The sequence below is a fragment of the Delphinus delphis genome, chromosome 21 (assembly GCF_949987515.2).
Source record: "Delphinus delphis chromosome 21, mDelDel1.2, whole genome shotgun sequence".
NCBI classification, from domain to species: domain Eukaryota; kingdom Metazoa; phylum Chordata; class Mammalia; order Artiodactyla; family Delphinidae; genus Delphinus; species Delphinus delphis.
In genome coordinates, this window is record NC_082703.1 from 6,318,377 (window position 1) to 6,346,320 (window position 27,944).

Below are 27,944 nucleotides of genomic sequence, written 5' to 3' on the forward strand. Positions count from 1 at the left end.
ATCACACGGTTTGTGGGATCTTAGCTCCCCGACCGGGGATCGAACTTGTGCCCCCTGCAGTGGAAGTGTGGAGTCTTAACCACTGAACTGCCAAGGAAGTCCCCAATTAAATCCTGACTACAGCGAAGAATGGTGCTGCCATCGTGTCCTCTGCGGTTGGAGCGCTTCCATACCTAGGGTTGAACAGGTGGAGGGGATGAACCACAGGACACACACTCTACAAACTGCCCGCACACAAAGATCTCTTTTGCCCCTGGGCAGCAGGATGGCCCCTTGCCTGGAAAAGGCCAATCTAGGCTGCCATCTACACAGGTTCGGAGAGAGGAAGTCATACTACTCTCTCTCCCCAGATCGGACCAGGTCCACTGGCATAACTGGTCAGTGAATTGAGTGAAGGCGTAGCAAGTTCATCAGGTTGCAGAGTATCTGGGTGTCAACACGCCTCTTGGCAGACATCAGAGCTTTCTAGCTTGCTGTAGAGGTCCCTTGTCTGTTAGAGGCTCAGCTTGGGAGCCAGGAGACACAGCTCTGGGTGGGCTTCCGGTGATTCTTGGAGGGCTCAGAAGCAGAAACTGTCCCAGGAGTTGGGGGATTGCCTGAGTGACAAGTACACTTATACCCAGGATTCCAATGCAAATCGGAACCTCTCCTACAGAGGCTCAGAAGTTTTTAACAGTTCCAAGTCCTGCCTGTCCTTTTGGAGGGCAGTCTTGCTTCTCCCAGGTTGGGGTGGACGGACTAGGAGAAGTTTGAACACAGGCACCACCCTTAGCTTTTCTTCACCTAAGGGAATGAATGGAACTGAGTCACTTTGAGAGGGATGCTCCCTTCCTTGTTTTAACGGAGTCTTCCAGCAGGAGGCAGCACTGAGTTGAATAGCGTACCTGGACACTAAAAACCTTCCTTCCTCTTCACAACAAAATGACAGCTCAAAGTCTTCCTTTTAAAACTGTCTCCCTGTGCTCTGGCCTCTGAACAGCTGGGGGGAGGAGGGATGCACCTCTACTTTGGTCATGGGGCCTCCTCTCTGCCACTCTCCCTGCAGGACACATTCAAGTCATACTCTTCAGAATGTGTGCATTCAAGAAAACCTAACCTTTTTTTTTTTTTTTTTTTAATTTCGGCTGCACCGGGTCTTAGTTGCGGCAGGCACACTCCTTAGTTGCGGCATGTGTGTGGGATCTAGTTCCCTGACCAGGGATCCAACCCGGGCTCCCTGCACTGGGAGCGTGGAGTCTTGCCCACTGGACCACCAGGGAAGTCCCAAGAAAACCTAATCTTTAAGTGCCACACTTTTCTCCAATTAATCTGCAGTTTTCTTACCTTCTCACACTCCTTCAACCGGCTGCAGAGAGGAGAGAGGCTTTGTTCTAGTTAATTCCAGGAACTGAGGCGTCTGTTGCCTATCGCCGGGGTGCTGGCTCTTCCACACGGGATTAATTGTCCCGAAGCAAGGGGCGCGTGTCCCCTGAGGGGGGTCAAGGAGGCCTGGACGCGCTAAATCCTGAAGCTTATTTTGAGGAGGCCAGGTTTGTGATTTCAGCAATGAAAGCTGGATGCACAAAGCAAGAATCACACTTGCCTCAATTGCTAAAGGTATGTTGCCTCGCCAGGTCGGCTCTGGAAAGCAGGGCTTTGCTCTGCTCTCCAGTGCCTAAAACAGTGCCTGCACATGGGCACACGGTAGGTACTCGATAAATAACCTTTGCACAAATGAGAATATGCTACCAATCTCCTAAAGCCCAGACCTCAGTTCCAACCAATATGGTACAAAGGGCATGGGTTTTGGGCTTCCCTGGTGGCGCAGTGGTTAAGAATCCGCCTGCCAATGCACGGGACACGGGTTCGAGCCCTGGTCTGGGAAGATCCCACATGCCACGGAGCAACTAAGCCTGTGCACCACAACTACTGAGCCTGCGCTCTAGAGCCAGCGAGCCACAACTACTGAGCCCACATGCCACAACTACTGAAGCCCGCGCACCTAGAGCCCATGCTCTGCAACAAGAGAAGCCACCGCAATGAGAAGCCCATGCACTGCAACGAAGAGTAGCCCCCGCTCACCACAACTAGAGAAAGCCCATGCACAGCAAGGAAGACCCATTGCAGCCAAAACGTAAATAAATAAATTTATTTTTAAAAAAGCATGGGTTTTGGAGCTGGACAGAGTTGGAATCCTAATTCTGACACACACTAGCCATGGACATGTGTGAAATGGAAATAAAAACACTCACCTTATGTTATTGGGACCATAAATAAGATTGTAGTCAATCTCCAGACATAGAGAAGGCCTTCAAGCAGTTTTCCCCTCAGTAATCTAATCCTGTGCTACCTCAGTTTACCTGGTGCTATCCAACACTCTTCAGCCTCACAGGACACCCTGACACACACCATGTCCATCCCAGACGCACCCACGCTCACTGGGTCCCCTCTACGGCCTCCATGTCATCTGCACTCTCCACGTGCTTCTGTCCCACTGGCCTGTCACTCTCAGTCACTGGCACTTAATCGCACCTCCTGGGATTATTTCATACTTTCTCAGGTGTTTGTCTTGAAATTCTCTTGCATTGCCTCAAGGCCTGGCATCATGCTGCGTGTGCATGAGGTTTAGCAAAGGCTCATTAAATCAGAACAAGGGTGGACTTAGCTGGGAAAGACCCCATGCTGGGTCTGTCGATGAAGCCCACCCTTCCTGAAGTACTGGTTTCAGACCATGGGACCTCGTGCTTGGCCCTGTGTCCTTGGGCCTTTTTTTGAGTCCTTTAGCGGTGACCATCACACTAGAGGGTACCAGTAGAAAGATGGCCTACGATGGAACCTCAGTCTGGCTACCTGGGAGTTGGAGGTATGCCCACAGCTGTGCCAACAGCAGTGGAGATTAGAAAAATCATTTGATCAGGCCCCTACGCTCTGCTTGTGCTTGCTAGAAACATTCCCCAAGGTTCTGTTTTGGCCTTCTCACTGCTTACTCTGTGCCACCCCTAAACTGGCATTCCTCTCTGGGTCACTCAGACCATGATTTCCTCCACCACACCAAGTGGTCAGAGGCTATACCTCTTCCCATCTGCACTACCCTGGGGTAGCCTCTTCATTCACGTTCGGAAAACCCAACAGCTTTGACATTCCTCCAGCTAACGTGCTCTCCTGGCCCCTGTACCTCAGGCCATCCATGATCCAGGAAGGCCCCCCCTACATTAAAACCCTACCTGTCGGGCTTCCCTGGTGGCTCAATGGTTAAGAATCCGCCTGCCAATGCAGGGGACACGGGTTCGAGCCCTGGTCCAGGAAGATCCCACATGCCGTGGAGCAGCTAAGGCCGTGCGCCACAGCCACTGAGCCCACGCGCCACAACTTCTGAAGCCTGTGCACCTAGAGCCCGTGCTCCACAACAAGAGAAGCCACCACAATGAGAAGCCCGCGCACGGCAATGAAGAGTAGCCCCTGCTCGCCGCAACTGCAGAAAGCCCACACTCAGCAACGAAGACCACTCCACAGCACCCAGCCAGGATGATGCTCAAGGAATACCTGGGTTTTCTGGAGGAGATACTTTTGTTCTGTGGGAAAGGCTCACAACTTGTGAAGAATGTTCTTATTGTCAGAGAGGCCAACTTTTTTTTTTTTGCGGTACGCGGGCCTCTCACTGTTGTGGCCTCTCCCATTGCGGAGCACAGGCTCCGGACGCGCAGGCTCCGCGGCATGTGGGCTCCTCCCGGACCGGGGCACGAACCCGTGTCCCCTGCATCGGCAGGCGGACTCTCAACCACTGCGCCACCAGGGAAGCCCCCGAGAGGCCAAATTTTATACTCTGTCCCTTGGATCCTGAGAGGCAGGACCAAGAAGGGGAGTGCACTTGTGATCATGTAGACTTGTGAGCAAGGCCTCTGGTTGCATGTCAGAAGGGGAGAGGGAGACGCTTCTAGGGGAAAGCTGAGGGATTGGGAAGACTGGGCCAATCTCTACTTTGATCCTAGTTGGGGCTTTAGTTGTTGCCTTAGCGCAGATGGTGGCCCCTCCACCGTCTTACTCCCTAGCCAGGGGAAAAGGATGTGCTGCATGCCTGGAGTCAACATGTCCCCACGGCCGGGTCCTTCTGCACACTGTCACCAGGCACAGGGATTCCAGCTGCCGTCACAGTCTTTGCCAGGAGAGGAGACTCCAACTCAGCTATAGAAGAAAACCAGGCAAGGGACCTGGCCACTAAGGCCTTCTGCTCCCCAAACGGCAGGTTGACAAGTGCTGAGTCCAGAGCTGGTGAGGTCCAGGTCAGCCATGCCCTCGTGGTCAAAGGCCATCCACCCCCCAGCATACCCCGTGATGAGAAACACCTGCTGCTTCCCAGCAGGGACCTCTACGTGGCATTCAGGGCCCTTAGAAATCTGGCCCCCCTTTTTTTGTCATTTATAAGCCACCCCTACCCTCACAAATTGCCCACTCTGGCCAAAGCGGGAAACTTGATGTCTTGTCCTTGTACAGCCTGGTTCCCCAAGACCACCTGCCCTTGGCAACATGGGCCCCTGCCTCCCCCCAGCCAGTCGTTCTCAGGACCCAGCAGTAGCATCACCTCCATGAAGCCTCCCCTTGCGTGGACCACTCGCTGGTTACCAACCCTATACAACCTCTTTTACGCTACCTTTTCTCATGGGCAAATCTTACATTTCAGTGAAATCCCCAAGGCAGAGAGCTTCTCACGTCCGTGTTCCCCTGGCAGCTCATACAAAGGGACACTTGACAGACACCAGGGGCACGTGGATCAGTAAGTCGATGTCGGGGGTTGGGGGGGTCAGGCTCTCCTTCCCTTTGATGCTTGCAGGGAAGGGCCCGCAGAGCTAAGGTGACTGAGCCACTGGACACGTTTGGGGGGGACACAGCCCAGAAAAGAGGTAGCACCTAGCACCGCAAAACAGGAGATGGAGAGTAGTGCAGCTCCAACCCTGCCCCGATGACATCTGTCCTGGACCCGCGTGCGCTGTTACCTTCCGAGCTGGACAGCGAGGCCAACCCGTGCTCTACTCACCCCACGGGATCCGTGTGACGGTCAAGCGAGATGCGGCATAGAAAGCGCCTGACAAGCATGGCACAGAGTAGTTGGCATTAGCCATCCACATGGAGGTGAAAAGAGCTCAGACAGGGGCCAACTCTTGGCCCTAGGGCGAAGGTGGCTTTTATTTCCTTTCTTGGGAAGGGAGGGGGAGGGGAGCTTTCCCACACACCAACCTGAGGAAGGGGTGGGTGCGCCCCCCGGAGGAGGGGGCTGGGAGAGCCGGAGCGTGTCCACTAGCTGGCCCTGGGCTGCAGGGTGTGCTTGAGGTCACTGCCCTCGGGGTGACAGCTCCTGCAGGGCTGGAGGCACACGGAGGTATCTGCTGGTGTCCACGAAGGGGGAGGGGAGCAGGCGCCCTGAGCGAGGGAGCAGCGGGCGGGGCTGGAAGGCTCCACACCCAATGGCTGCCCAGGATGGTGACTTCCATAAGGCCTGGCTGGTGTGACTCTTCTCCCGAGACGGGCCTCCGGGGCCCAGGCGGCGTTGCTCACTCCGACGGCTGGCCCTTTAAATGTCCATCTCAAACTGTGACTCTTCACCTGGGGAGAGAAGAGACAGAGGGCCAGGTGAGCCACGGGCATGTGGTAGCGCTGACATTCTAGAGGCCAAGAAGAGGCGTGGTTTCCCATCCCGCTGTTCCCACAAGGAGAGCAGGGCCGGGCCAGGTTTGTGCTTTCAAGGAGAATGGAGAGAGGGCAGGACCAGGAATTCCTGGAAACACACGTCCAGCTGTGCTCCCTCCCCCAATCCCAAATGAAGCACAGAGACCACGTCTCCCCACAGGAGAGGTGACAGCCCTGAATTCTGTAATAAGAGTGAATGGCTCCTTGTGATTTGAAATAAATACAACTTTCCAAATATTTCTTAAACGTAAGCCCTTTCTGAGCACATGTCCCAACTTCTGGTTTAGAAGGTGGTACCCTGACCTACTAGGCATACATCCGATTTCCCACAGAACAGCCTGACCCTGCGATACAGAAGTTATTTGGGTAATTCAGCCACTCACTGCCCTTGTCCAACTCTTACCATTAAAATTTTCAAGTAATTCATGCTGCGGCAGCTTGTTTTTTTCTTTTTTTTTTTAAATTAATTTATTTATTTGGCTGTGCGTGGTCTTGGCTGCGGCCCTCGGGTTCTTCGTTGCCGTGCGAGGGATCTTTTAGCTGTGGCTTGCGGGATCTAGTTCCCTGACCAGGGATTGAACCCAGGCCCCCTGCATTGGGAGCGTGGAGTCTTAACCACTGGAGCGCCATGGAATTCCCTTGTTTTCCTTTTTTTTTTGGTATGCGGGCCTCTCACTGTTGTGGCCTCTCCCGTTGCGGAGCACAGGCTCCAGACGCACAGGCCCAGCGGCCATGGCTCACGGGCCCAGCCGCTCCGCGGCATGTGGGATCCTCCCGGACCGGGGCACGAACCCGCGTCCCCTGCATCGGCAGGCGGACCCTCAACCGCTGCGCCACCAGGGAAGCCCTTGTTTTCCTTTTTAATGGAACTGCCTCCTTCACGGTCTCCTGGCCAAGGCTGCTCCAAGGTTCCACAGGGCAGGATGCCTGCTGTGACGCCCAGAGGGGAAAAACTACCCTCGTCTACCCACAGATATGTGGGTCCAAGGGCAGGAGCCTTGGCTTCTCACAGCCAGTTAAGCAAAATGGACAATCGTGTCCCCCTCCTCCACTACACCCCACCCCAACAACCATGCAGACCACCAGGCTGTCATTGTGGGGTCAGAGCTGTTGGCCTGGGGCACTGCTGGGCTAACCTGCATTTGTTATGGGCCAGAGCAGTTCCAGAAACTGGGAGGGAAGAGGGTGTGCAAGTGCGGGCGATGGACAGCCTTCAGGTAGTGGTGACACAACCATTTCAGGTGTTGACAACCTCCATCCTCAACTACCAGTCTTTGGTTTAAGCAGGGGGACCGACCACGTGACTCTATCCCTCCTTCTCTCCATCCTGTAACAAAGGGCAGGGAACTGCGCTGCCTGGGGCCGTCCTTCCTACTGCGCTCTCTGTGCCCGTCCACCTCCCTTCCCTCCAAGGCTCTCCAAGTCTGAAGGCAAGGCAACTGGGGCCTGTCTTGGGGGGTGGGGTTCCCGAGTTAATAATGAACCACATCCTGCAGGCGATGAGTTCTGGGGAGATGGGTTCTCTGCTGCTGTCAGCAGAGCCAGCCCGGCCTGAGGTCCCAGCTTCTTCCTGTCTGGGCTTGGTGTACCGCCTTTGGGTGAAGGGTCAGCAGCCTCCAGGCTGACTCAGGTTGTCTGCGAGTGCTTATGCTGCGTCCTCCACGTAGCGGAAGCGCACAGATGCTCTGGCCAGCCAGTCCCGATGCCACAAAGAGGGCATTCACACACCTCTGCCGGGGTGGCTGCTCTGATCGCTTGGCAGGGGGTGTGGGGAACGGACATCAGGAAGGACCCAGCTACCCCATGTGGTACCTGCAGAAACAACTGGTTGCACTGTTTCTACCGTCTCCAGAATCCGCTATGGACACCCTAACAGAAGGCATCCCGGATGCCTTTCTGATCCCACAGACATGTAATTTCCTAGAGGGTGAGGACGCAGTGACTTTGATGTCACCTCCTGCCCACAAATATCGTGGGTGGGTTCCGAGTATCACAGACACACGGAAACACTTCAGGGACAATTACACAAAGGTTATTAAAGTGCTTATCAAAGTGGCTGCGTGATCCCCTGGCAAGCTCCCCACTAATGAGATTATATGAGGCCAAATCGCCTTTCCTCCGGTTCCTGGGCCCCTTTCCCTGGGAAAGCTGGTTCCGATGAAAGTTCTACACTCCAGTCCCTACCCGCACCCTCTGGACTCTGGGTAGTTGCAAGCAGGAGCATCATTCCCCTCCCTGGAACTCCCCCTGAGCGGCTGGGACCACACGCATTCCCTTCCCCAGGGAGAGCCTGGCCGAGCCCGGCCACTCACCGCCCGCCGGCTTGTCCTCTGGGCTGCTGCTCAGGTGGTCCTGGCTGGCTTCTGTAGGGGGCTCATGACCCACAGGGCTAGTGACCCCAGGAATGGTGGGCAGGTCCCGTGGGGGCGTTTTGGTCACAGGTGAGTTCCGGCACTCCATTAGGAACTTCCGGTCGTAGATGATCCTGGTACCTGGCAGGGGGCGGGGACATTGATAACGCCATGGCGGACCACCCGCTCCCCCCCCCAGCCTGCTGTTTTCCCCCATGTCTTTGAGGTGTGGCTGCAGCGCAGGTGGGGGGTTTTCCTGCAAAAGCCCGGACGGAGGAGTGAGGCTTACTCATGCCTGGCTGCAGCCCAGGACCCTGCTGCTACCAAACTGCCTTGGCTCCCCGTCCCGCGGGCGATCCTGTGGCCCCCTGACCGCATCCATCCTCCCCTGTGCTTGCTGCTCACAGCCCACCAACTCACTCCCAGACCCTGTGCTCGGTGTCGCCACTCACGACAATCACATCCGACAGCGGAGAAAGTGCGTTTTTTATGCATTTTTCAATTCTGTCCTTACAGCACCCTCGTGGGATATCCAGAATCTTTAACTCCATTAACAGAGGGGCAAAGAGAAAAATCAAGTGATCCCCCCAACCAGTAAAAAATGAGAACGCTTCCTGTCTGGACTCAAGCCCTCCCGCCCCACGCCGCTCTTCACTCAGCCCATCTCCCCTGAGACACCCCCGCCCCCAGCATCCTTTACCTATCCGCTCCGGTGCGTCCCCGCACTTCAGGGCTTCTACACAGGAGAGAGGGTGACTCTCCTTTCTCAAGAGTCACCCTAGGGTGAGGAACCGTGTCTTATGACTCACTATCCTTAAAGCACCCAGGACCCCTCCTATGAGGGCAGCTGCCTGGGAGACTCCTTAAAAAGGGAGTGTTTTCTCAAGCAGAGGACCCAGGAGCCTGGTGGGAGGCCAGCTGATTCCTCAAACAAGAGTGAAGACTGAGAAGGTTACCCCCGTTGGGCCCTAGTTTAATCCTGATTATCTCAGAAGCACCAGCGTGGTCCTAGTAACATAACACCTCCTGAACATTTGCTGATGGCTCCCTTCTCAACAGGAGCAGGCCCCAGGCTCCTAGCCATCACCAGGCAGAGGAATCTAGCCAGAATTTAAAACTGTCTTCTTGTCATTATGTTTCTTTTTATAGCTACCTTCTATTTACAGCAAGTGAGTCTGGTTTTTCCATATACAGTTGTGATATCAAGCTTCCTTTTAATAAATACAATAGGATATAATTGAATATGGTAATAGTACATGTTATATATTACATGATATATGTAATAATAAAAACTAAATTTAAAGGAGAAGGTGATATAAAGAGAAATATTAAATATATGTACAAGTACAATGCAAAGTATGATAAAGACTGCAGAGGAGGGACTTCCCTGGTGGTGGAGTGCTTAAGAATCCGCTTAACCACTTAAGGGTTCGAGCCCTGGTCCGGGAAGATCCCACATGCCGCGGAGCAGCTAAGCCTGTGAGCCACAACTACTGAGCCTGCGCTCTAGAGCCCGTGAGCCACAACTACTGGGTCGATGTGCCACAACTACTGAAGCACACGCACCAAGAGCCCGTGCTCCACAACAAGAGCAGCCACTGCAACTAGAAGCCCGCGCACTGCAATGGAGAGTAGCCCCCGCTCCCTACAACTAGAGAAAAGCCCGCATGCAGCAACGAAGACCCAACACTGCCAAAATAAATAAATAAATAAATCAATAAAAAGACTGCAGATGAGGGAGAGGTCTAAGTTAGGAATTAACATATACATACTACGATATATAAAATGGATAACCAACAAGGGCCTACTGTACAGCACAGGGAACTATATTCAATATCTTGTAATAACCTGTAATGGAAGAGAATCTGAAAAAGAATAGATTTATATATATATGTATTGCATAACTGAATCACTGGGCTGTACACTTGAAACACTGTAAATCAACTATAATCCAATGAAAAAAAAAATAAAGACTGCAGATGGACGGTGAATGGCCCCAGTTTAGAAACCAGGATGCAAGGACTTCAGGAATGCCCTTCCTTATCAATAGCCCTGAAATACGTCCCTCACTTAATGGCTCTGCTGAGTGACATTCCAACAGCTGAGATTCATTTCTCAATGTTGAGCACTGCCTCTCTGTTAACCCTTGGAGCCAGAAGAGGGACCGGTTTGCATCTGAGCTCTGATGTGAGTTAATAAGACTGGGCTCCAGTGCTGAGGATGACCCGGGCTGCTGGAGAGCAGAGGATGGTGAGAGATACCCAAGGTGAACTCTGCCTCCTTGCTGAGTTGTCCCAGTCAGACTCGGGCCTGTCTAGGCGGCCGCCCAGTCTTGCTTTCCTCTTCTGAGAGGCAGTATTGCTGGGGCTGACAGCCCTGCCCCTCATCACCAGCAGGACAAAAGCTCAGAGCTCACGTTTCCCAGGGGGAGGCGTGGACAGCAAAGCACACAGAACGGCGCTGTACTGTTAGGCTCGGCTATCAACCAGCCGGGTGGCCCTGTGCACCTCACCCTCTGTGCCTGCCCCCGGACCCCCGCCGTTCGGGCCTCACCTGTACCATGAAGGGCTGTGTGCCTATGAGCCCGGTGGGCTACAAATGGAGAACAACGGAGCCCTCTCCTTGAGGGAGGACGTCCTGGCTTCAGAGATGGGACCATTTTTCTGTTTCTTAGTTCTCACGGCCTGGCACTTTACTGCACGGCATGTGGAACTTCCCTGACCAGGGATCGAACCCGCGCCCCCTGCAGTGGAAGGGTGGAATCTTAACCACTGGACCACCAGGGAAGTCCATCATTTTTTTCTTTATTTTTATTGAAGTATAGTTGATTTACAATAGTGTGTTAGTTTCCGGTGTACAGCAAAGTGATTCAGTCACATATATATATACACACACACATATACATACATACATATATATATATTCTTTTCATATTCTTTTCCATTATGGTTTATCACAGGATATTGAATATAGTTCCTTGTGCTATACAGTAGGACCTTTTTAATCTATTTTATATATGAGAGTTTATATCTGCTAACCCCAAACTCCTTAATACCACCTTGGCTTTTTTTGTTGGTTTGTTCACCACAGAGTAGGGAACTGACCCCATTGGAGTTGAACCTAAGAGCTGGAGATCCAATCGTCTCAAAAAAGAACTTGGAGGGCTTCCCTGGTGGCACAGTGGTTAAGCATCTGCCTGCCAATGCAGGGGACATGGGTTTGAGCCCTGGTCCGGGAAGATCCCACATGCCATGGAACAACTAAGCCAGTACGCCACAACTACTGAGCCTGCGCTCTAGAGCCCGCGAGCCACAACTACTGAGCCAGCGTGCCACAACTACTGAACCCCGCGGGCCTAGGGCCCATGCTCTGCAACAAGAGAAGCGACCACAATGAGAAGCCTGCGCATCACAACGAAGAGTAGCCCCCACTCGCCGCAACTAGAGAAAGCCCGTGCACAGCAACCAAGACCCAACGCGGCCAAAATTAAATAGATAAAATAAATAAATTTAAAAAAAAAAGAACTTGGAGGTCAGCAGCTTCTGGGGAGGTTCTTTAAAGGTCACTAGCCCTCAGCAATTTTTTAAACAAGTGTAGTAAAATAGAAATAACATAAAACTTACCATCTGAACTAATTTTAAAATGTACAGTTGAGTAGTATAAGTACATCCGCGTGGTTGTACAACCCATCTCCAGGACTGTTTTCATCCTGCCAAACTGAAACTCTATCCAGGAAACAACTCCCCCTCTCCCAGCCCCTGGCAACCACCACTCCACTTTCTGTCTCTCTGAGCTGGACTGCTCTAGGTGCCTCATATAAGTGGAATCATACAGTATTTGTCTTTTTGCAACTGGCTCGTTTCACTTAGCATAATGTCCTCAAGGCTCATCTACATGGTTGGACCCCATGTGGGAATTTCCTTCCATTTAAGGCTGAATAACATTCAATTGTATGGCTATACCAGTTTTGTTTATCCACAGACATTCGGGTTGCATCTACCTTTTGGTTATTGTGAATAATGCTACTAGGTACATGGGTGTGCAAATATCTTGAGGCCCTCCTTTCAATTCTTCAGGGTACATACTCAGAAGTAGCCCCCAGCATTTGAAAAGTCAGTAATTACGCTTAAAAGAGAAAAAGAAATAAACAATGTGCCCTTTATCCTATGGCTAGTGCACTTATTTAAAAATAAAAATCCTCATTTCAGTTAATAAAATCCATAATCTAAATGTCAGCAGAGGTGGCACCCAAGACAGCCACCATCAGAATAATTCAGCCAGGGATGGAGGCTGTAGGATGGTAAACAGGGCGTTCAGAGAGTCAGCTGACAAGGCATGGAGCCTGGGAGGGGAGGAGACCACAAAGCCACCACTGACTAATTTGGGGCTGGTGAAGGATAGGAGCTGGAGATGAAGCTGCTTTGGCTTTTTAACCCTTTCTTCTTCCAACCCTTCATGGGATCCACCATCACACAGCTTCAGTGAACAGTGATCTTCTGGAAATTCCCTAAGCCTCCCACAGAGGACACAAACTTTACAAAACACACACAGTCCCATACTGTCAAAAATAGGAAACCTTAGGTGACAAGGCTGCTGCTGTCTCCTGGAACTGGGGACGTGGCCTGCATTACGGGGACAGGAAGTGGGAAGCAGCAGGGGATGCCACGGTCCCTGCGAGGCTGAGCGAGGTGCTGGTCAAGTGTGATCCTCTGGCGCGTGTGGGTGTCACACCAGCCGGTGCCCACGTAACACTCTTCAGCTGAGGGCCTACTTCCTCGCCATGTAAGGGAAAATGACTCACCTCCACTAGGTTTCTATAAACAAAAGCTTTTGAGGATCTAGGCAGCTTCCAGCTGGTAGAGCCAAGACAGTGTTCCCTGCTGCTTCTCTCACAAGTCGTGCGAAACACCAAGAACAAGTAGAAGCACATGCTCCCACCTGGGTGCAAAAGGGGCTCCAACTGTTCTCCAAATCACGATATATGAAGACAGAAAGTGAATGGAGTTGTGGTTCTAACAGAGAGAGGGAAAGGGTGACAACTTAATGCAGGAAGGTGGCAGTGGAGGTTACAACAGGAAGCAAGCGGGGTCCGAACCCAGGAAGGTTCAGGAATTAGAGGCATCAAGGAAAATGGGGATGGGGGCTGAGAACAGGGAGAGGTGCCACACATTCCTCACCCAGGAGGAGGGGAGACAGGGAAAATAAGTAAAGCTGACCTCCTGAACGGTGGCCTCAAACCCCCAGCCCTGCCCTGCCTCAGAATCAAGAGTAAAGATAAAGATCTGTAGAAACGGATTTTGGGAGGGGGGTATCCCAAATGCAAAAAACCAACTAGCCAGTAGATTGAGTCCACCAGTCTCCACAACTCACAAGGGGCTTCCGGTCAGCTCTTAGGCACCTCACTCTTAAATATAAACAGTCAAATGTCTCCATGCATTTCTGAAAAAAGCTCACAACATTTAATGAGATTCAGATAAACCAACAGGGACTTCCCTGGTGGTGCAGTGGTTAAGAATCCGCCTGCCAATGCAGGGGACATGGGTTCAAGCCCTGGTCTGGGAAGATCCCACATGCCGAGGAGCAACTAAGCCCGTGTGCCACAACTACTGAGCCCGTGCTGTAGAGCCCATGAGCCACAACTATTGAGCCCACGTGCTACAACTACTGAAGCCTGTATGCCTAGAGCCCATGCTCCGCAACAAGAGAACCCACTGCAACAAGAAGCCTGCGCACTGCAACTAAGAGTAGCCCCTGCTCGACACAACTAGAGAAAGCCCGCGCAGCAACAAAGACCCAACGCAGCCAAAATAAATAAATAAATAGATAAATTTAAAAAAAAAAAAAAAAAGAATCTGTCTGCCAATGCAGGGGACACGGGTTCGAGCCCTGGTCTGGGAAGATTGCACATGCCGCGGAGCAACTAAGCCCACATGCCACAACTACTAAGCCTGCACTCTGGAGCCCATGAGCTACAACTACTGAGCCTGCGCTCTAGAGCCCACGAGCTACAACTACTGCACCTGCACTCTAGAGCCCACGAGCTACAACTTCTGAGCCTGTGCTCTAGAGCCCACGAGCTACAACTACCGAGCCTGTGCTCTAGAGCCTGCGAGCCACAACTATGGAGCCCACACGCCACCACTACTGAAGCCCGTGTGCTGTAGGGCCCATGCTCCGCTACAAGAGAAGCCACTGCAATGAGAAGCCTGTGCACCTCAACAAAGAGTAGCCCCTGCTCACCGCAACTAGAGAAAGCCTGCACGCAGCAACAAAGACCCATCACAGCCAAAAACAAAACAAAACAAATCAAAACCAACAGGAGAAAACAGATAATAAAAGGAGCAGAAGACATAAAGATAACCAATTAGAGACAGTACCCAAATCCTGGATAATAGGAAGTGAAGAAAGAGAGAAAAGAAAATTTGATCAAAAGAATTTACTTAAATAGAAAAAAAGAAAAGAGACTTTTCCTGAATTGAGAGATGAGTCTTTTTTCTTTTTTTTTAAAATCAGTTTACTGTTTTTATTTTTTTAATTTTTATTTATTTGTTTTTTGGCTGCATTGGGTCTTCATTGCTGTGTGCGGGCTTTCTCTAGTTGCGGTGAGTGGCGGTTACTCTTCATTGAGGTGTGCGGGCTTCTCACTGTGGTGGCTTCTTTTGTTGCAGAGCACAGACTTTAGGTGCGCCGGCTTCAGTAGTTGTGGCATGCAGGCTCAGTAGTTGTGGCTTGTGGGCTCTATAGCACAGGCTCAGTAGTTGTAGCTTATGGGCTTAGTTGCTCCGCGGCATGTGGGATTTTCCCGGACCAGGGCTCGAACCCATGTCCCATGCCTTGGCAGGTGATTCTTAACCACTGTGCCACCAGGGAAGTCCCTGTCTACTTTTTTCAAAATAAATTTATTTATTTATTTGTTTATCTACTTATTTTTGGCTATGTTGAGTCTTCGTTGCTGCACACAGGCTTTCTCTAGTTGCGGCGAGCGGGGGCTAGTCTTCCTTACAGTGTGCAGGTTTCTCATTGTGGTGGCTTCTTGTTACAGAACATGGGCTCTGAGCACGCGGGCTTCAGTAGTTGTGGCACGCGGGCTCAACAGTTCTGGCGCACAGGCTTAGTTGCTCTGCAGCATGTGGGATCTTCCAGGACCAGGGCTCGAACCTGTGCCCCCTGCATTGGCAGGCGGATTCTTAACCACTGCGCCACCAGGGAAGTCCTATAACTTTATATATATACAACTTTGATTTTTTTTTTTAAACTAAGGGGCAGGTTAAATAAGTTATGGGTCAGACCTACAATGCAATGCTGTGCAGGTACTATTGGAATAAGAAAAGTGTACACTGTCCACAGTATTTCATGAAAAAGTCACAGAACTGTATTTTGTGTTTGGTTATCTCTGGGGGTGAGATAAGGATTAAGGCAAAGAAAACATCTTTTACACTGAACTTTTTTTTTTAATACAAAACTGTAATAAGGATATAGGGATATTAAGCAAACAAATAAATCAGGATATGAGGTCAGAATCTCCTTTCCTAGTAAGTCAAGTTAAAACTGCCGTGGCTGGAACAAGATAGCCTCCCCACCCCATGAAAGCCCAGGGGGCTCTCTGCTGGGCTGGGGAAGGAGTGGTAAGCTCACCGCCAGCACCTCCAGGCCATGTGTACCAGCCCCATCCACGCTAGACTTTAACTCCAGAACTGTATTCAAGGATCAGGAGAAGTGTTAACACTCACCCACAAAATTGCCGGTCTTTGCTCAATCCCATGCCCTGAGAATAGGTGTGCTGGGTCGGTCGTGTATTCACTCACTGAACCCCTTTGTTTGTTTGTTTTTGGGCCGCGCCATGGGGCTCGCGGGGATCTTAGTTCCCCGACCAGGGATCAAACCCGTGCCCCCTGCAGTGGAAGCGCTGAGTCCTAACCACTGGACTGCCAGGGAAAAGTCCCTCACTGAACCCCTTTGGACCACAGTAGGCCAGGTGTGAGGGATGTAAGGGACCGTTAGATATAGGAACAGCTCCCTGATCTCAGACACACACTTAGTCGGAGGAGAAAGACCTGGAAACAAACGATTACTGTCAAGTGTGTGGAGTCTAAAAATGGAGGCATAGGTGGGGATCACAGAGGGACAGGGAGAGACCTACCCCATGTGTACTGCTGGCGACAGAGAATCCAAGCCCCCTGACCCTAACCCCCTGAGCCAGAGAACCATCCAAATCACCCCAATTCTGCACTGCCCCGAACTGGGGGGTGGTCCGTGGGCGACTCAGATGGGAGGTACTGGAGGTACAGAGCAGGGGAATCCAGAACCTGCCACCCTGCAGGGCCGGGGGGAGAAGAGAGGCGGACCACCCCCACCCCCATCAGCCTTCCAACCATTTGTGTAGCTGGGATCCTGTTGGGTGCTGGGGGAGAGTTCAAGGTTGGGTCTCGAACTACATATAGAGAATAACTGAGGCTGCCCTCTAACTGAAAGCCCATTCAAATGCATGGCTGTAAGTCCAGTGGGCTGCCAGAGTTCCCAGCTATGGAGAGAAAGGGTGGGAACAACACTGGAGTAGGGGTTGGTGGGAGAGAATACAGCGCTGCTCTTCCTACAGCCTAGTGGTCAGAGACCCAGCTCTCCCACTTGCTGGCTCTACCCACTCTGGGCGTTATTGCTCCATGTCTCTGTGCCTCGATTTCTTCCTCTGTAGAATGGGGATGATGGTGATGACGACAGTGCAACTTCACAGGGTCACTGCGTGGGGCAGCACAGTGGCTGACACAAAGTAAGCCCTAAACAAACAAACCCTAGCTATTACCATGGCCAGTGTGGCTTCAGGTGACATACTTTACCCTTTATTCAGTCCCATCCACACCAGGGATCAGTTGTATGGGGGCCAAAACAAAGAAACACAAAGAACTGGGACAAATCAGAGGGAAGGCAAGCAACCCTGCGAAGAGACTTGTGGGGAAAGGGCAAGGGTGGAGATGGGGGAGGGTAAGGGCGTCCTCCATCCTTTTTTGGTCCACAGAAACATGCTTCAAGAACCACCACAAGGTGACTTCCCTGGGGGCGCAGTGGGTAAGACTCCGCGCTCCCAACACAGGCGGCTGGGGTTCAATCCCTGGTAAGGGAACTAGATCCCACATGCATGCCGCCACTAAGAGTTCGCAAGCCGCAACTAAGGAGCCCACGGGCCACAACCAAGGAGCCCGTCTGCCATAACTAAGACCCGGCACAACCAAATAAATAAATAAATAATTTAATTTAAAAACAGCAACAGAAACAAAAGAAAAACACCACAAGGGGACTTTCCTGGCGGTCCAGTGGTTAAGACTCTGCGCTTCCACTGCAGGGGGCGTGGGTTGGATCCCCGGTGGGGGAACTAAGATCCCATGTGCTGTACAGTGTGGCCAAAAAATTAAAAAGAACTACGGCATGTTTGATAACTGGTGTCATCTGGGACTTTAAACTCCTTATGTGCACCAAATGCAAGAATGGCATTTTTTCTCCAGGCAGGTTTTGGCGTGAGGACAGCTTGTTTGAACATATAAAGCAAGGCAGACCTTCCCTAGGGTCTGGTTTCCTCAGCGGTAAACAAGGGCTTGTTCTGGGCTCATTCTAACTATTTTTAAAGCACCAACCCTGTGCCAGGATTTAGAGGTAATCTCTCAGGTCTGTTTCAGCTCTGACACCAACCGTTTATTTTTAGGATCTCCTTGTGGGCAGGTGCTTTTCAAGTGTAACTAGCCCGGGGCCGGGGACGCAGCAGTTCTGGGCTCAAACCCGGGTGTGCCACACACCAGCCCTCATCTCCCAGTCCCAGCTTCATTCCACAGCTCGGTGCCAACAAGACCCGCGCCTCCCAGGAGTGGCCTGAAGATCACATCACCACGTGAGCCCTGTCTGCCTGTGGGCAGGGGGGCGGCGCTCAGAGCCTGACCTGCTAGGTCTCCGTGGCCCCCTCGACCCCCCGGAGGGAGACACATTGTCCTCGACTCGCAGACAGGAAACTGAGGCTCAGAAAGGCCGGCCCCTCGCAGCCATCCTGAGGCAGACACAGCCCACGTCGCCTCCGACCCCAAACACCAGCCTTGGTTTATAACGAGCAGGGCAGCGGGGCCACCGCACCGGCCACTGGGGAAGTCGCAGGGGTCTCCCGCCTGTTTGGCCAGAACAGGACGTTCCCTGGGAGGGAGGCCTCCTAGATTCCTTCTTCATCCCCCGCCCCCCCTGCGGTCCCGCCCTCCCCTCGGGGGCCAAGCGGCGTCTGGATGCAGCGGCTCCTGTAAGTTGAGACGCTGGTCCCTCGCTCTCCCCGGGCCTCCCAGGCAGAAGCCCTCCTCCCCAGGACGTGAGGCCCAACAAGAGTACAAGCGCGGAATTCCTAGAACTGCTGTTCCCCTTCCAGGGCCGGGAGAGCATTTCACAACACGGTCAGGCGGAGGGCCGGACGCCTGTGCTCGGACGCGGGCCAGCCTCCCGGGAGCCACGCACTCGGATGAGCTTACAGCCGGCTCACCGGCGGTGCCCCGACGACCGGGAGGCACAGCTGCAGCCGCGCGGGCCCGCAGGGCTCTCCCTCCCTGCCCTTGCCTGGGCGGCTGTTCTTGCTGGGCAGTCTGCTTGGCAAGCAGAGCCGACCGGTCTGGGAGAGAATCGTGGTAGAGAAGCAGAAGAGCACGCTCCCTCCAAGCCTGCCCTTCACGTCTGGCCCTGCCAGCTCTGCAGAGAGAACCAAGATGCCCACGTTCTCAAGGGTCAAGGGGTCTTATGAAGGTCCTGGAGTAACAAAGGTGCCACCAGCGAGTGGCAAAGGGCCCCCCCTTCAGGCCCCATGAGGGAATAGGCCAGTTGATTCGAAAATTAAGCAGAAGGGACAAGGCTTTTACAGGAACGTTCAGAACAAAATAGTTGAATGAATTCTTCTAGGGCCAGCCCAGCTCCTCCCCGTTCCCTGTGCACCTGGCAGAGCCAGGTAAGGCTGCCTCCGAAACTCACCACCAACAGGGGAGTGCCCGTCTGAAATGCCCCACCCCTGTTGTTGCTGGAAACGGGAGGGGCCCTGTTTTTTGTGAACGGCACCCCCCAAATTCACATGCAGAAGCCCCAACCCCAAGTACCTCAGTGTAACCCTAATTGGAGAGAAGGTCTTTTAAACAGGCCATTATGTTAAAATGAGGCCGTTGGGTAGGGGCCCTAAAACAACATGCTGGTGTCCTTGTAAGAGGAGAGAGAGATTCCACAGAGGAAGGACACCCACCAGGTGCAGAGGCAGCAAGAGGGCTGCGGTCTGCAAGCCAAGGACAGGGCCTCAGGAGAAACCAAGCCTGCCGGCACTTTGATCTTGGACTTCCAGCTTCCAGACCAAGGAGAAAATAAACTTGTTTAAACTACCCAGTCTGTGGATTTTGTTACGGGAGCCCTAGCAAATTAATATAGGCCCACTTTCCCCTTTTGTTCAGAAGAGCAGAAGAGAGAAACCCAGGGCTTCCCTGGTGGCACAGTGGTTAAAGAATCCGCCTGCCAATGCAGGGGACACGGGTTCGAGCCCTGGTCTGGGAAGATCCCACATACCACGGAGCAACTAAGCCCGTGAGCCACAACTACTGAGCCCCCATGCTGCAACTAATGAAGCCCACGTGTCTAGAGCCCGTGCTCTGCAACAGGAGAAGCCACCACAATGAGAAGCCTGCTCACCTCAACGAAGAGTAGCTCCCGCACTGCAGGTAGAGAAAGCCCGCGCGGAGCAACAAAGACCCAACACAGCCAAAAAATAATAATAATAATAAAATAAATTTTTAAAAATTTTAAAAATAAAATAAAACCCAAGTCAGCTTCCTTTGTGAAGTCTCCCTGCCACTCCCCAGAGCCCTTTAAAAAAAAAAAAGAGAGAGAGAGAAGCCCACTTATACACACCCACTCTTTAAGGCAAGAGACCCAGTTCTTCACCTCCACACCGTGTGCCTCACCAGGCGTGTGCTGACTGTGAACCCGCCTGCACCCCCAGTAGTCTCCCTCCCACCCAGCTGTGGACTGCTGGGCTCAGACACCTGACATCATCCTCTTGCCAGTATTCCAGAAAGTCAAGGATGTTCAAATGTGAGTGCTGAGCAGGGCTGGGCAAGCACGGGCTCCTCTGAAGGGTGTACCCAAAGCCCGGCTGCTTGAAGGGGAAAGAAGTAGGCTGGGCAGCAGTTAGTAAGAGAAGGCATGACACCAAGTGAATGTATGGCCCAGTGGCCTGGCACCATGGCCATCTGTATGGTTGGCGTTCTGGAGCTGGACAGAAGGGCTTGAAAATGGGGCATGAGATCTATGACTCAGTATTATCAGGAAGGTGTCCTCTGTTCTTAAACCAATGGTCAATACACAGGCTTGTGATTCCTGTCTGCTTCTACACCTGGCCCTGGCTCTGCTGGCCACACAGCAGAACGGGCAATTAAGTCTTCTTAAAGGACTGTTCTTTGAGGCTTGGCCCTTGTGGAACATCGTCTAAAAGCGTGGTCCGCATAAATCCTCCAATCCCTGTTTGCACATGCGGCTTCCCTCATTCAAAGGAGTTATTTTCCCCTCTCGTTGAATCTGGGCTAGCCCACAGCTTGCCTTGACTGATAGAATACCATGTCAGTGACATTACGTGACTTCTGAGCCTAGGCCTTAAGAGGCCTTGCAAACTGCCATGGAAATAAGCTCACATTCTGAATGATGTGAGACCACGAGGACAGAAAGAGAGCCCAACCTTCCAGCTGTCCCCAGCAATGCCCAGACAGGTGGCTAAGGCCATCTTGGACCTTCCAGCCCAGGGCAATCCAGCTGCCAACTGTATGCAGCCAGAGAAGTAGCTCAGGCAAGATGATCAAAAAATGCCCAACTGGCCCAAAGAATGAAGAGAAATAACAGATTGTTGTTGTTGTTGAAGTTACTAAGTTTGGGGACGGCTTGTTATACAGCAGTAGCTAACTGATACAGCCATTCTCATCAAGACAAGTATCTCTGGGTCTAGTATCTGAGCTCTCCCCATGAACCTTCATGGGCATAAGCAATGGGTTACAAGGCCCATGTCTTGAGCATCCAAATGCCATGGATAGATGTCACCTATTTCCACCTAGTCAGCAATACTGGCTGCAAACAAGTAAATAAAGAGAAGCAATCCTAGTGTCTAAGACCTGGGCCCCAATACTGAGTTGCTCAGTATAAAAAGTCACTTCCTTCCACTTTCTGCTCCATAATGATTGGGAATAATACTGGGATAAGTGGGAAAGTTCAGAGAAAGTTAGCTTCTGCCTCTGGGACTTTCCAAGATAAATAACTATACCTGTAACTGAAAGGACAGAAAAGAAAATTCTAAATATTCTTATTAAGCCAGCTCAGACCCAGGCCTGGTGGTAGAGACACTAGGTTACCCTGAGAATGCTTTCATTGCAGGAGTCTTTTCAACCCTTCACCTTCTAGACGTCACACGTAGCTGGTGGCACTGCAAAATAAGCCGTCTCTGAAAGAACTTCCTATCTAACCTAGGGAACAAACACGTAAACAAATACATGTGATTCACTGTTATGAATCATAAAGCAGGAAGAACGCTGGCATGGATCTCAGTAAGATGAGAAAGTAACAGATTTTTCCTTTGTTTGTTTGAACACACAAGGATCTATGCACACAAATGAATACCTTTTGTCCGTTTCACCTTAAGAAGCAATCCTTTTTTCAGTAATTCTGCCCTTTCCTAATTCCTCTTCCAGGAACGACATCAAATAACAACCTGACAAGCAAACGCCTCACTACTTTATACCAAGAGAACAATACGGTACCATCCTGCCGGCCCTTTCACCAAATGTGGTAATGAAGGACTTCTTTGCTCTTTCATGAAAAAACAAAAAAACTCCTTTTTCAAATAATGAGGCCCTGCCACCTTTGAGGAAAAAAATACATAAGCTTCTGAAGGCAATTCAAATCCAACAGCTGTGTCTGCATTGTTAGAATGTAAGGCCTACCAGGCTGACTACTTAGAGCGGGCAATTCTCACTTAATATCATACAGGTTCTCTGGGGTGGCGTGGGGTGTCTGTCTAATTGCTTCAGTCTATAGATAAAACTCTGATGCTTATAATTCTACTTCAGGTGTGACTTCATCTTTCTAACTTGCAACGCAAGCCCTCGAGGTCACACTGTCTTCCCAGGCCATAAAGGCCTTAAGAACAGGGAGGCCATGGGCATTGGAGGGAGTCTGGGATGCTCTACACCAGGGTCCTCGTCAAAGTCTTTAATGAGGCACATAGTGTGGAATGTTCCAAACGCTTTAAAAGGAAGCTCAGGTCAGTGTAAAAGGAGGCCCATTACAGTTCCCTCCTTGCCTTAATGTCAAGTTCTTTTAACCTGTAATAAAGAGATAATGTGGACTTCCCTGGTGGCGCAGTGGTTAAGAATCTGTCTGCTAACGCAGGGGACACGGGTTCGAGCCCTGATCAAGGAAGATCCCACATGCCACGGAGCAACTAAGCCCGTGCCCCACAACTACTGAGCCTGTGCTCTAGAGCCCGCAAGCCACAACTACTGAGCCCGCGTGCCACAACTACTGAAGCCCGCATGCCTAGAGTCCGTGGTCCGCAACAAGAGAAGCCACCGCAATGAAAAGCCAGCGCACCACAACAAAGAGTAGCCCCTTGCTCACCGCAACTAGAGGAAGCCCGCGTGCAGCAATGAAGACCCAACGCAGCCAAAAATAAATAAAATAAATAAATTTATTTTTAAAAAAAAGAGACAATGAAAAAAAAAAAGAGACAATGTGACTAAGGCCTGGGGACACTGGCTGTACCCCAGCTTCAGTGCCCAACCCACCTCCCCATCTTCCCGGCACTGTCTGTTCCACAGCCAGACCTGGGAGCTGCCCCAAGGTAAGCTTCCTGGGCACAGACTTTGTTTGTCTAACCAAATAGGGTGCCAGTAACACCTGTAGTCCTACCTGCGTACCTCTGATTAACCTTATCCAGGTCCAGGGCTTAGGTATGACTACCACCCAAGCAACAACCCCTATAGCTTTGGGGTCAAACATCCAATAAGGAACTGGGAACATAGAGGTTGGTGGGGGAAGGGTGGATGAAGGTATCTGACCCACTCAAAGGTTCTGCTGGTTTATGGTGTTACTGGAGATTTTTAAGACTTCACAGATACAGAGAACAGACTTGTTGCTAAGGGAAAGGGGTGGTGGGGAAGGGAAGGATTGGGAGTTTGGGATTAGCAGATGCAAACTATTCTAATATATATAGAATGGATAAACAACAAGGTCCTACTGTATAGCACGGGGAACTATATTCAGTATGCTGTGATAAACCATAATGGAGGGACTTCCCAGGCAGTCCAGTGAATAGAACTCTGTGCTTCCAAGGCAGGGGGCACAGGTTCGATCCCTGGTCAGGGAACTAAGGTCCCTCATGCCGCAGAGCGTGGCCAAAAAAGAAAAAAAAAAAAACCCTAATGGAAAAGAATATGAAAAGGAATATATATGTATAACTGAATCACTTCGTTGTACAGTGAAATTAACACATTGTAAATCAACTATACTTCAATAAAATTTAAAAAAAAACAACCCACAAGACTCCACAGACTCAAATATTCATCTGTGACACTCCCTGAAGTAAATTTCTCTTAAGTTCTCCAGATACCTAACTTCAGATCAGTGACTCAGCCTGTGTAGGGTTAATGACTATGGAAAGCAAAGTGAGTCACACGCATGGAGACGGCTCAGGTCACCTGCTCTCATTCTGCCCCAGGGACAGACACTGCAGTGCTCTTCCCAGCAAGAGTGACCAGCAGACACTTTACTCCAGTAGCTCCTGACACTTCCCACCCAGGAAGACTCTGTCAAAAGCCTGGCTCTCCAGACCCTGGTTTAAAGATGGATGCCAAACCCAACCTCAAGAGAAGTTTACCTGGATAGAAGCATCGCTTTTGGTCAGACCGCGGAGGACTGAAACGGTGAGGGCTGTCACATTCCACTAATTCCTGGGTACTCGGAGTGTGGTACTTACACCAATCACTGGGAGCTAGTTAGATGACCCAGCAATCCCACTACTGGGCATATACCCTGAGAAAACCATAATTTAAAAAGAGTCATGTACCAAAATGTTCATTGCAGCTCTATTTACAATAGCCCGGAGATGGAAACAACCTAAGTGTCCATCATGGGATGAATGGATAAAGAAGATGTGGCACATATATACAATGGAGTAGTACTCAGCCATAGAAAGAAATGAAATTGAGCTATTTGTAATGAGGTGGATAGACCTAGAGTCTGTCATACAGAATGAAGTAAGTCAGAAGGAGAAAGACAAATACCATATGCTAACACATATATATAGAATTTAAGAAAAAAAATGTCATGAAGAACCTAGGGGTAAAACAGGAATAAAGACACAGACCTACTAGAGCATGGACTTGAGGATATGGGGAGGGGGAAGGGTAAGCTGTGACAAAGCGAGAGAGAGGCGTGGACATACATACACTACCAAATGTAAGGTAGATAGCTAGTGGGAAGCAGCCGCATAGCACAGGGAGATCAGCTCGGTGCTTAGTGACCGCCTGGAGGGGTGGGATAGGGAGGGTGGGAGGGAGGGAGACGCAAGAGGGAGGAGATATGGGAACATATGTATATGTATAACTGATTCACTTTGTTATAAAGCAGAAACTAACACACCATTGTAAAGCAATTATATTCCAATAAAGATGTAAAAAAAAAAAAAGAAAAAGAAATGCAGAATCTTAGGCCCCACCGCAAACCTACAGAATCAGAATCTGCATTGAAATGAGGTCCCCACGTAATTCGTATGCACATCGAAGACTGAGAAACAGCACTCCAGACTGAAGCAGAAGAGGGCCAGGAATGACCTTTTCTCATTAGGTCAAGCTCCTCTGCCCTGGGCAAAGGGGCGGCAAAGGCTTGGGCTGAAGTGGGCTTTGGAGGAAGACTCCACGACTTGGCTGAGGCAGAGACAAGCCTGGATCCTCCAGGTTACGGGCTGTGAGCTGTGCCTCCCCGGCTGGACACCCCAGACAAGAAAGACCTGGCTTTAGGCTCCAGGCACTGCTAGCTTCCTTCCTGTTGGCCTCAGAAACGAAGTTACACTCTGATGCCCCTTCTTCTCTCTCTCAACTGAAGACCTTCAAAAGGAGGTAGATTGGCTGAGGTCTGCCCCAAAGCCCTATTTCCCAGTGCAAAGTGAGAAGGGGCAGCTCCCTATCAACGGCACCCCTGGCTATTGCTTCCAATCCGACCCACCCCATCTAGCAACAAAGCTGCAAAATCGGGCCACCTGAGCCTCAGGCCTGCCTCAGTGCCCACCCCGAACAGATCAAGCACAGGTTCACACCCTCACTTGAAGGAGCCCCAAAACTGTCCAGAAAAGTCCCGGTAGACACATCATGACACAGAAAAAGCAGAACAGCGTGGACTATATAAGTTCCAGCATGGAAAGAGAATTTGAGTCAAAGAGTGGTAGGAAGGGTCGCTGGGAACTTTTCCCTGGATCATTTTTAATAGATGAGGCAGCATTTCTCCCCTCTATGCTTGGCTGCTATTCCTTCTTCAATCTGTGGAAACGGTGTGACACTGCACAGTGGGCACGTATTTGGGGCCTCAGTGCCGCGTTCCATAGAATACGGCGGCACCGTTGTACAAGAACGTCTAAGATCGCTAACAGCTCTAACATTGTATGTTTTGGATCAAACAGCTCCGGACCTCGGATCTGGCTGTGCTCGCTGGTGGCGGGACAGCTGCCTGAGAAAATAAGCATGTGGCCCTGACGCTGGCAGGCGACGAGGCTGCAGCCCCGTCAGCGCGCGTCCGTCCCCACCCGTGGGTCTCAGCGGAGCGCCAGAATCTGCGGCGGTTTTCTAGTAGTTTGGGAAGGAGCGGTGGAAGAGGGTGGAAGAGGAGGGGGGAAGGGCAGAAGCGGGTGAGAACAGCGCGAGGACGAGAGGGAAGTGGTGAGCACGAGGGTTTCATCATGCAAACGCGCGGGCAGGTTTCATCAGCGCCCGTGCGCCGGGACTCCGGGGCTGGGAGGGAACGCCAGGCTCCCGAGGGCAGCCCAAGGCGGGCCCCCACCCGCGCCAGCTCAGCTTCCTCTTCCTCATCCATTCTCAGGGAGGTCACACGGTTCCCTCCCCTCCCCCCCCCCGGGCAGAAGAACGTGTTTTTCTGCACGGCGCTGCCCGCGGCCCCAGGTCCCTTCGCTGAGAAGCACACGCGTAAAAGGGCGATCTGCCACCCGTGTCGTCGAGGCACTGCTGGAGCAGGCGAGCACCTTCAGCCCAAAGCTGGGGGTGCCTCGGCAAGGAAAAAGGTCTCCGCAAGAGGCAGTGACGCCAACAACCTATTCCATAAAAACCCCAGGCCCGGCCTCTTCTTGGTTCGTGGGTCACCCTGACCCCACCCTATTCCGCCTCAGAACTGCCCCCAGCACCCACAACGGGCAGCACACCTTGGCATGTGGCAGTCCTGGAAGCGTGCGTTTGTTTGGGTGAGAGGACTCAGCTGTCTCTCCCAGAAAGCAGGAAACTAATGTGGTGGCATTTGCAGCCCCGGCTCTGGAGTTCACACCCAGAGTGCGGGCTATGGAAGACGGCCCCCCGTGCGCTCCCTGTGGCCACCTCCGTGACCCTCACCGCCTCCCTGATGCCCCGTATCCGTTCTTCCCAGCCGCCGCGCCCCGGAGCCAGGTCGCCACGTCCAGCTGGCGGTTCCCGAGCCCTCGAGCTCTGCCCAGTCCGTTCTCCACACCGCCCGCACCCAGAGCGGGCGCGCGGCGACCCCCGAGCCCGTGCCTACCTCCCGGGGTGGTACTGAAGAGCGTGCCGCCGGGGGTGGTGCTGTAGTCCCCGGGCGGCAGGTGCACTCCGTCGCTGAGGACCACCCGGCGAGTGGCGGGGATGGCCCGGCTTGGGGTCTGGCTGCAGCTGCTGCCGCTGGACATGGTCTGCCGAGCGCTCCGCCAGCAGCCGGAGCGGGGCCCTCACACCCCTCTGGCCTCGTTCAGTCTCGCTCGGGCCCGCCCCGCCCGAGACCGCCCCTTCCGCCTCTCGGGGTGACGCCCCCTGGGATTTGTAGTTCCTCCCGCGCCGCCGCCACGCCCACCTACCCCCGGGCCGAGTGCTCTGCTGTTCCTCACCCGCGCTGGGTCTGAGGCCTCTTACCCACCCGCTCCAGCGCGCCGAAGCCTGCGCCCCGCCCCTGTTCCTTTCGGGTACCTCGCGGTCACACCCCATTCCTTTCGGGTCCCCAGTGGCCACGCCCCTGTTCCTTTCGGGTCCCCAGCTGACACGCCGGCAGGGACGGGTCGGTTGGGGTTGGTGGTCGGGAAGCTTGCCTACGTTAATGCCTTGCTGGGTTGGGGGAGCGTCTCAGGCTGTGCGGGGATTCTAGCCCATCCGGCCCCCTGTGGGAAGGCTAGTTTCAATACTGGGACATCAGGCCTGAAGGTCCCCTCAACCCTCCCTGTTTCGTGCTCTAGTTCCTCAGATGAGAAAGTGGGGATTGGTTGGTTGGTCATTCATCGGTTTATTGAACATTCGTGATATGGCAGGCGTGGAAGAAAGCGCCAAGAATGCACATTTCTTGCCCTGGAGGCTGTGGGAGAAGGACATGGGGACAAACCATCCAGCTGGGTGACGACGCGGGGTAAACCTGAAGCGAGGTGGGGCTTTGAGAGACTGGACCTCGGTGGGGCGGGCGTGTGGGGAGGGGTAAGAGTCGGTCAGAGAAGGTGCCTTACACCCTTTGAGTTGGGTCCGTCCCCCCCGACGCTGCCTGACGTTTAGTAGGTGCTTCTTGAATGAACGAAGGAAGGAACGAATCCTCAAGGAGATCCCCAAGTGGAGGACAGAAAAGTCTGTGGTGGCCACCTCTTGGAAGGGAAAAGGAGAGAGAAAAGTTTAAAAGGGAAATTAGGGCTGG

The 27,944-nt window shown here is 52.2% G+C and overlaps 1 protein-coding gene across 1 annotated transcript; it reads right to left on the reverse strand.

The window, feature by feature from the left end:
• Nucleotides 1-5,140: 5,140 nt before the first annotated feature.
• On the reverse strand, nt 5,141-27,051 carry EIF4EBP1 (eukaryotic translation initiation factor 4E binding protein 1). Its single transcript, XM_060001459.1, has 3 exons — nt 26,820-27,051; nt 7,974-8,153; nt 5,141-5,577 (listed from the first exon to the last, which is right to left on the reverse strand). The coding sequence occupies exons 1-3, from the start codon at nt 26,962-26,964 to the stop codon at nt 5,546-5,548; spliced, it is 357 nt and encodes a 118-aa protein (XP_059857442.1). The 5' UTR covers nt 26,965-27,051; the 3' UTR covers nt 5,141-5,545.
• Nucleotides 27,052-27,944: the final 893 nt, after the last annotated feature.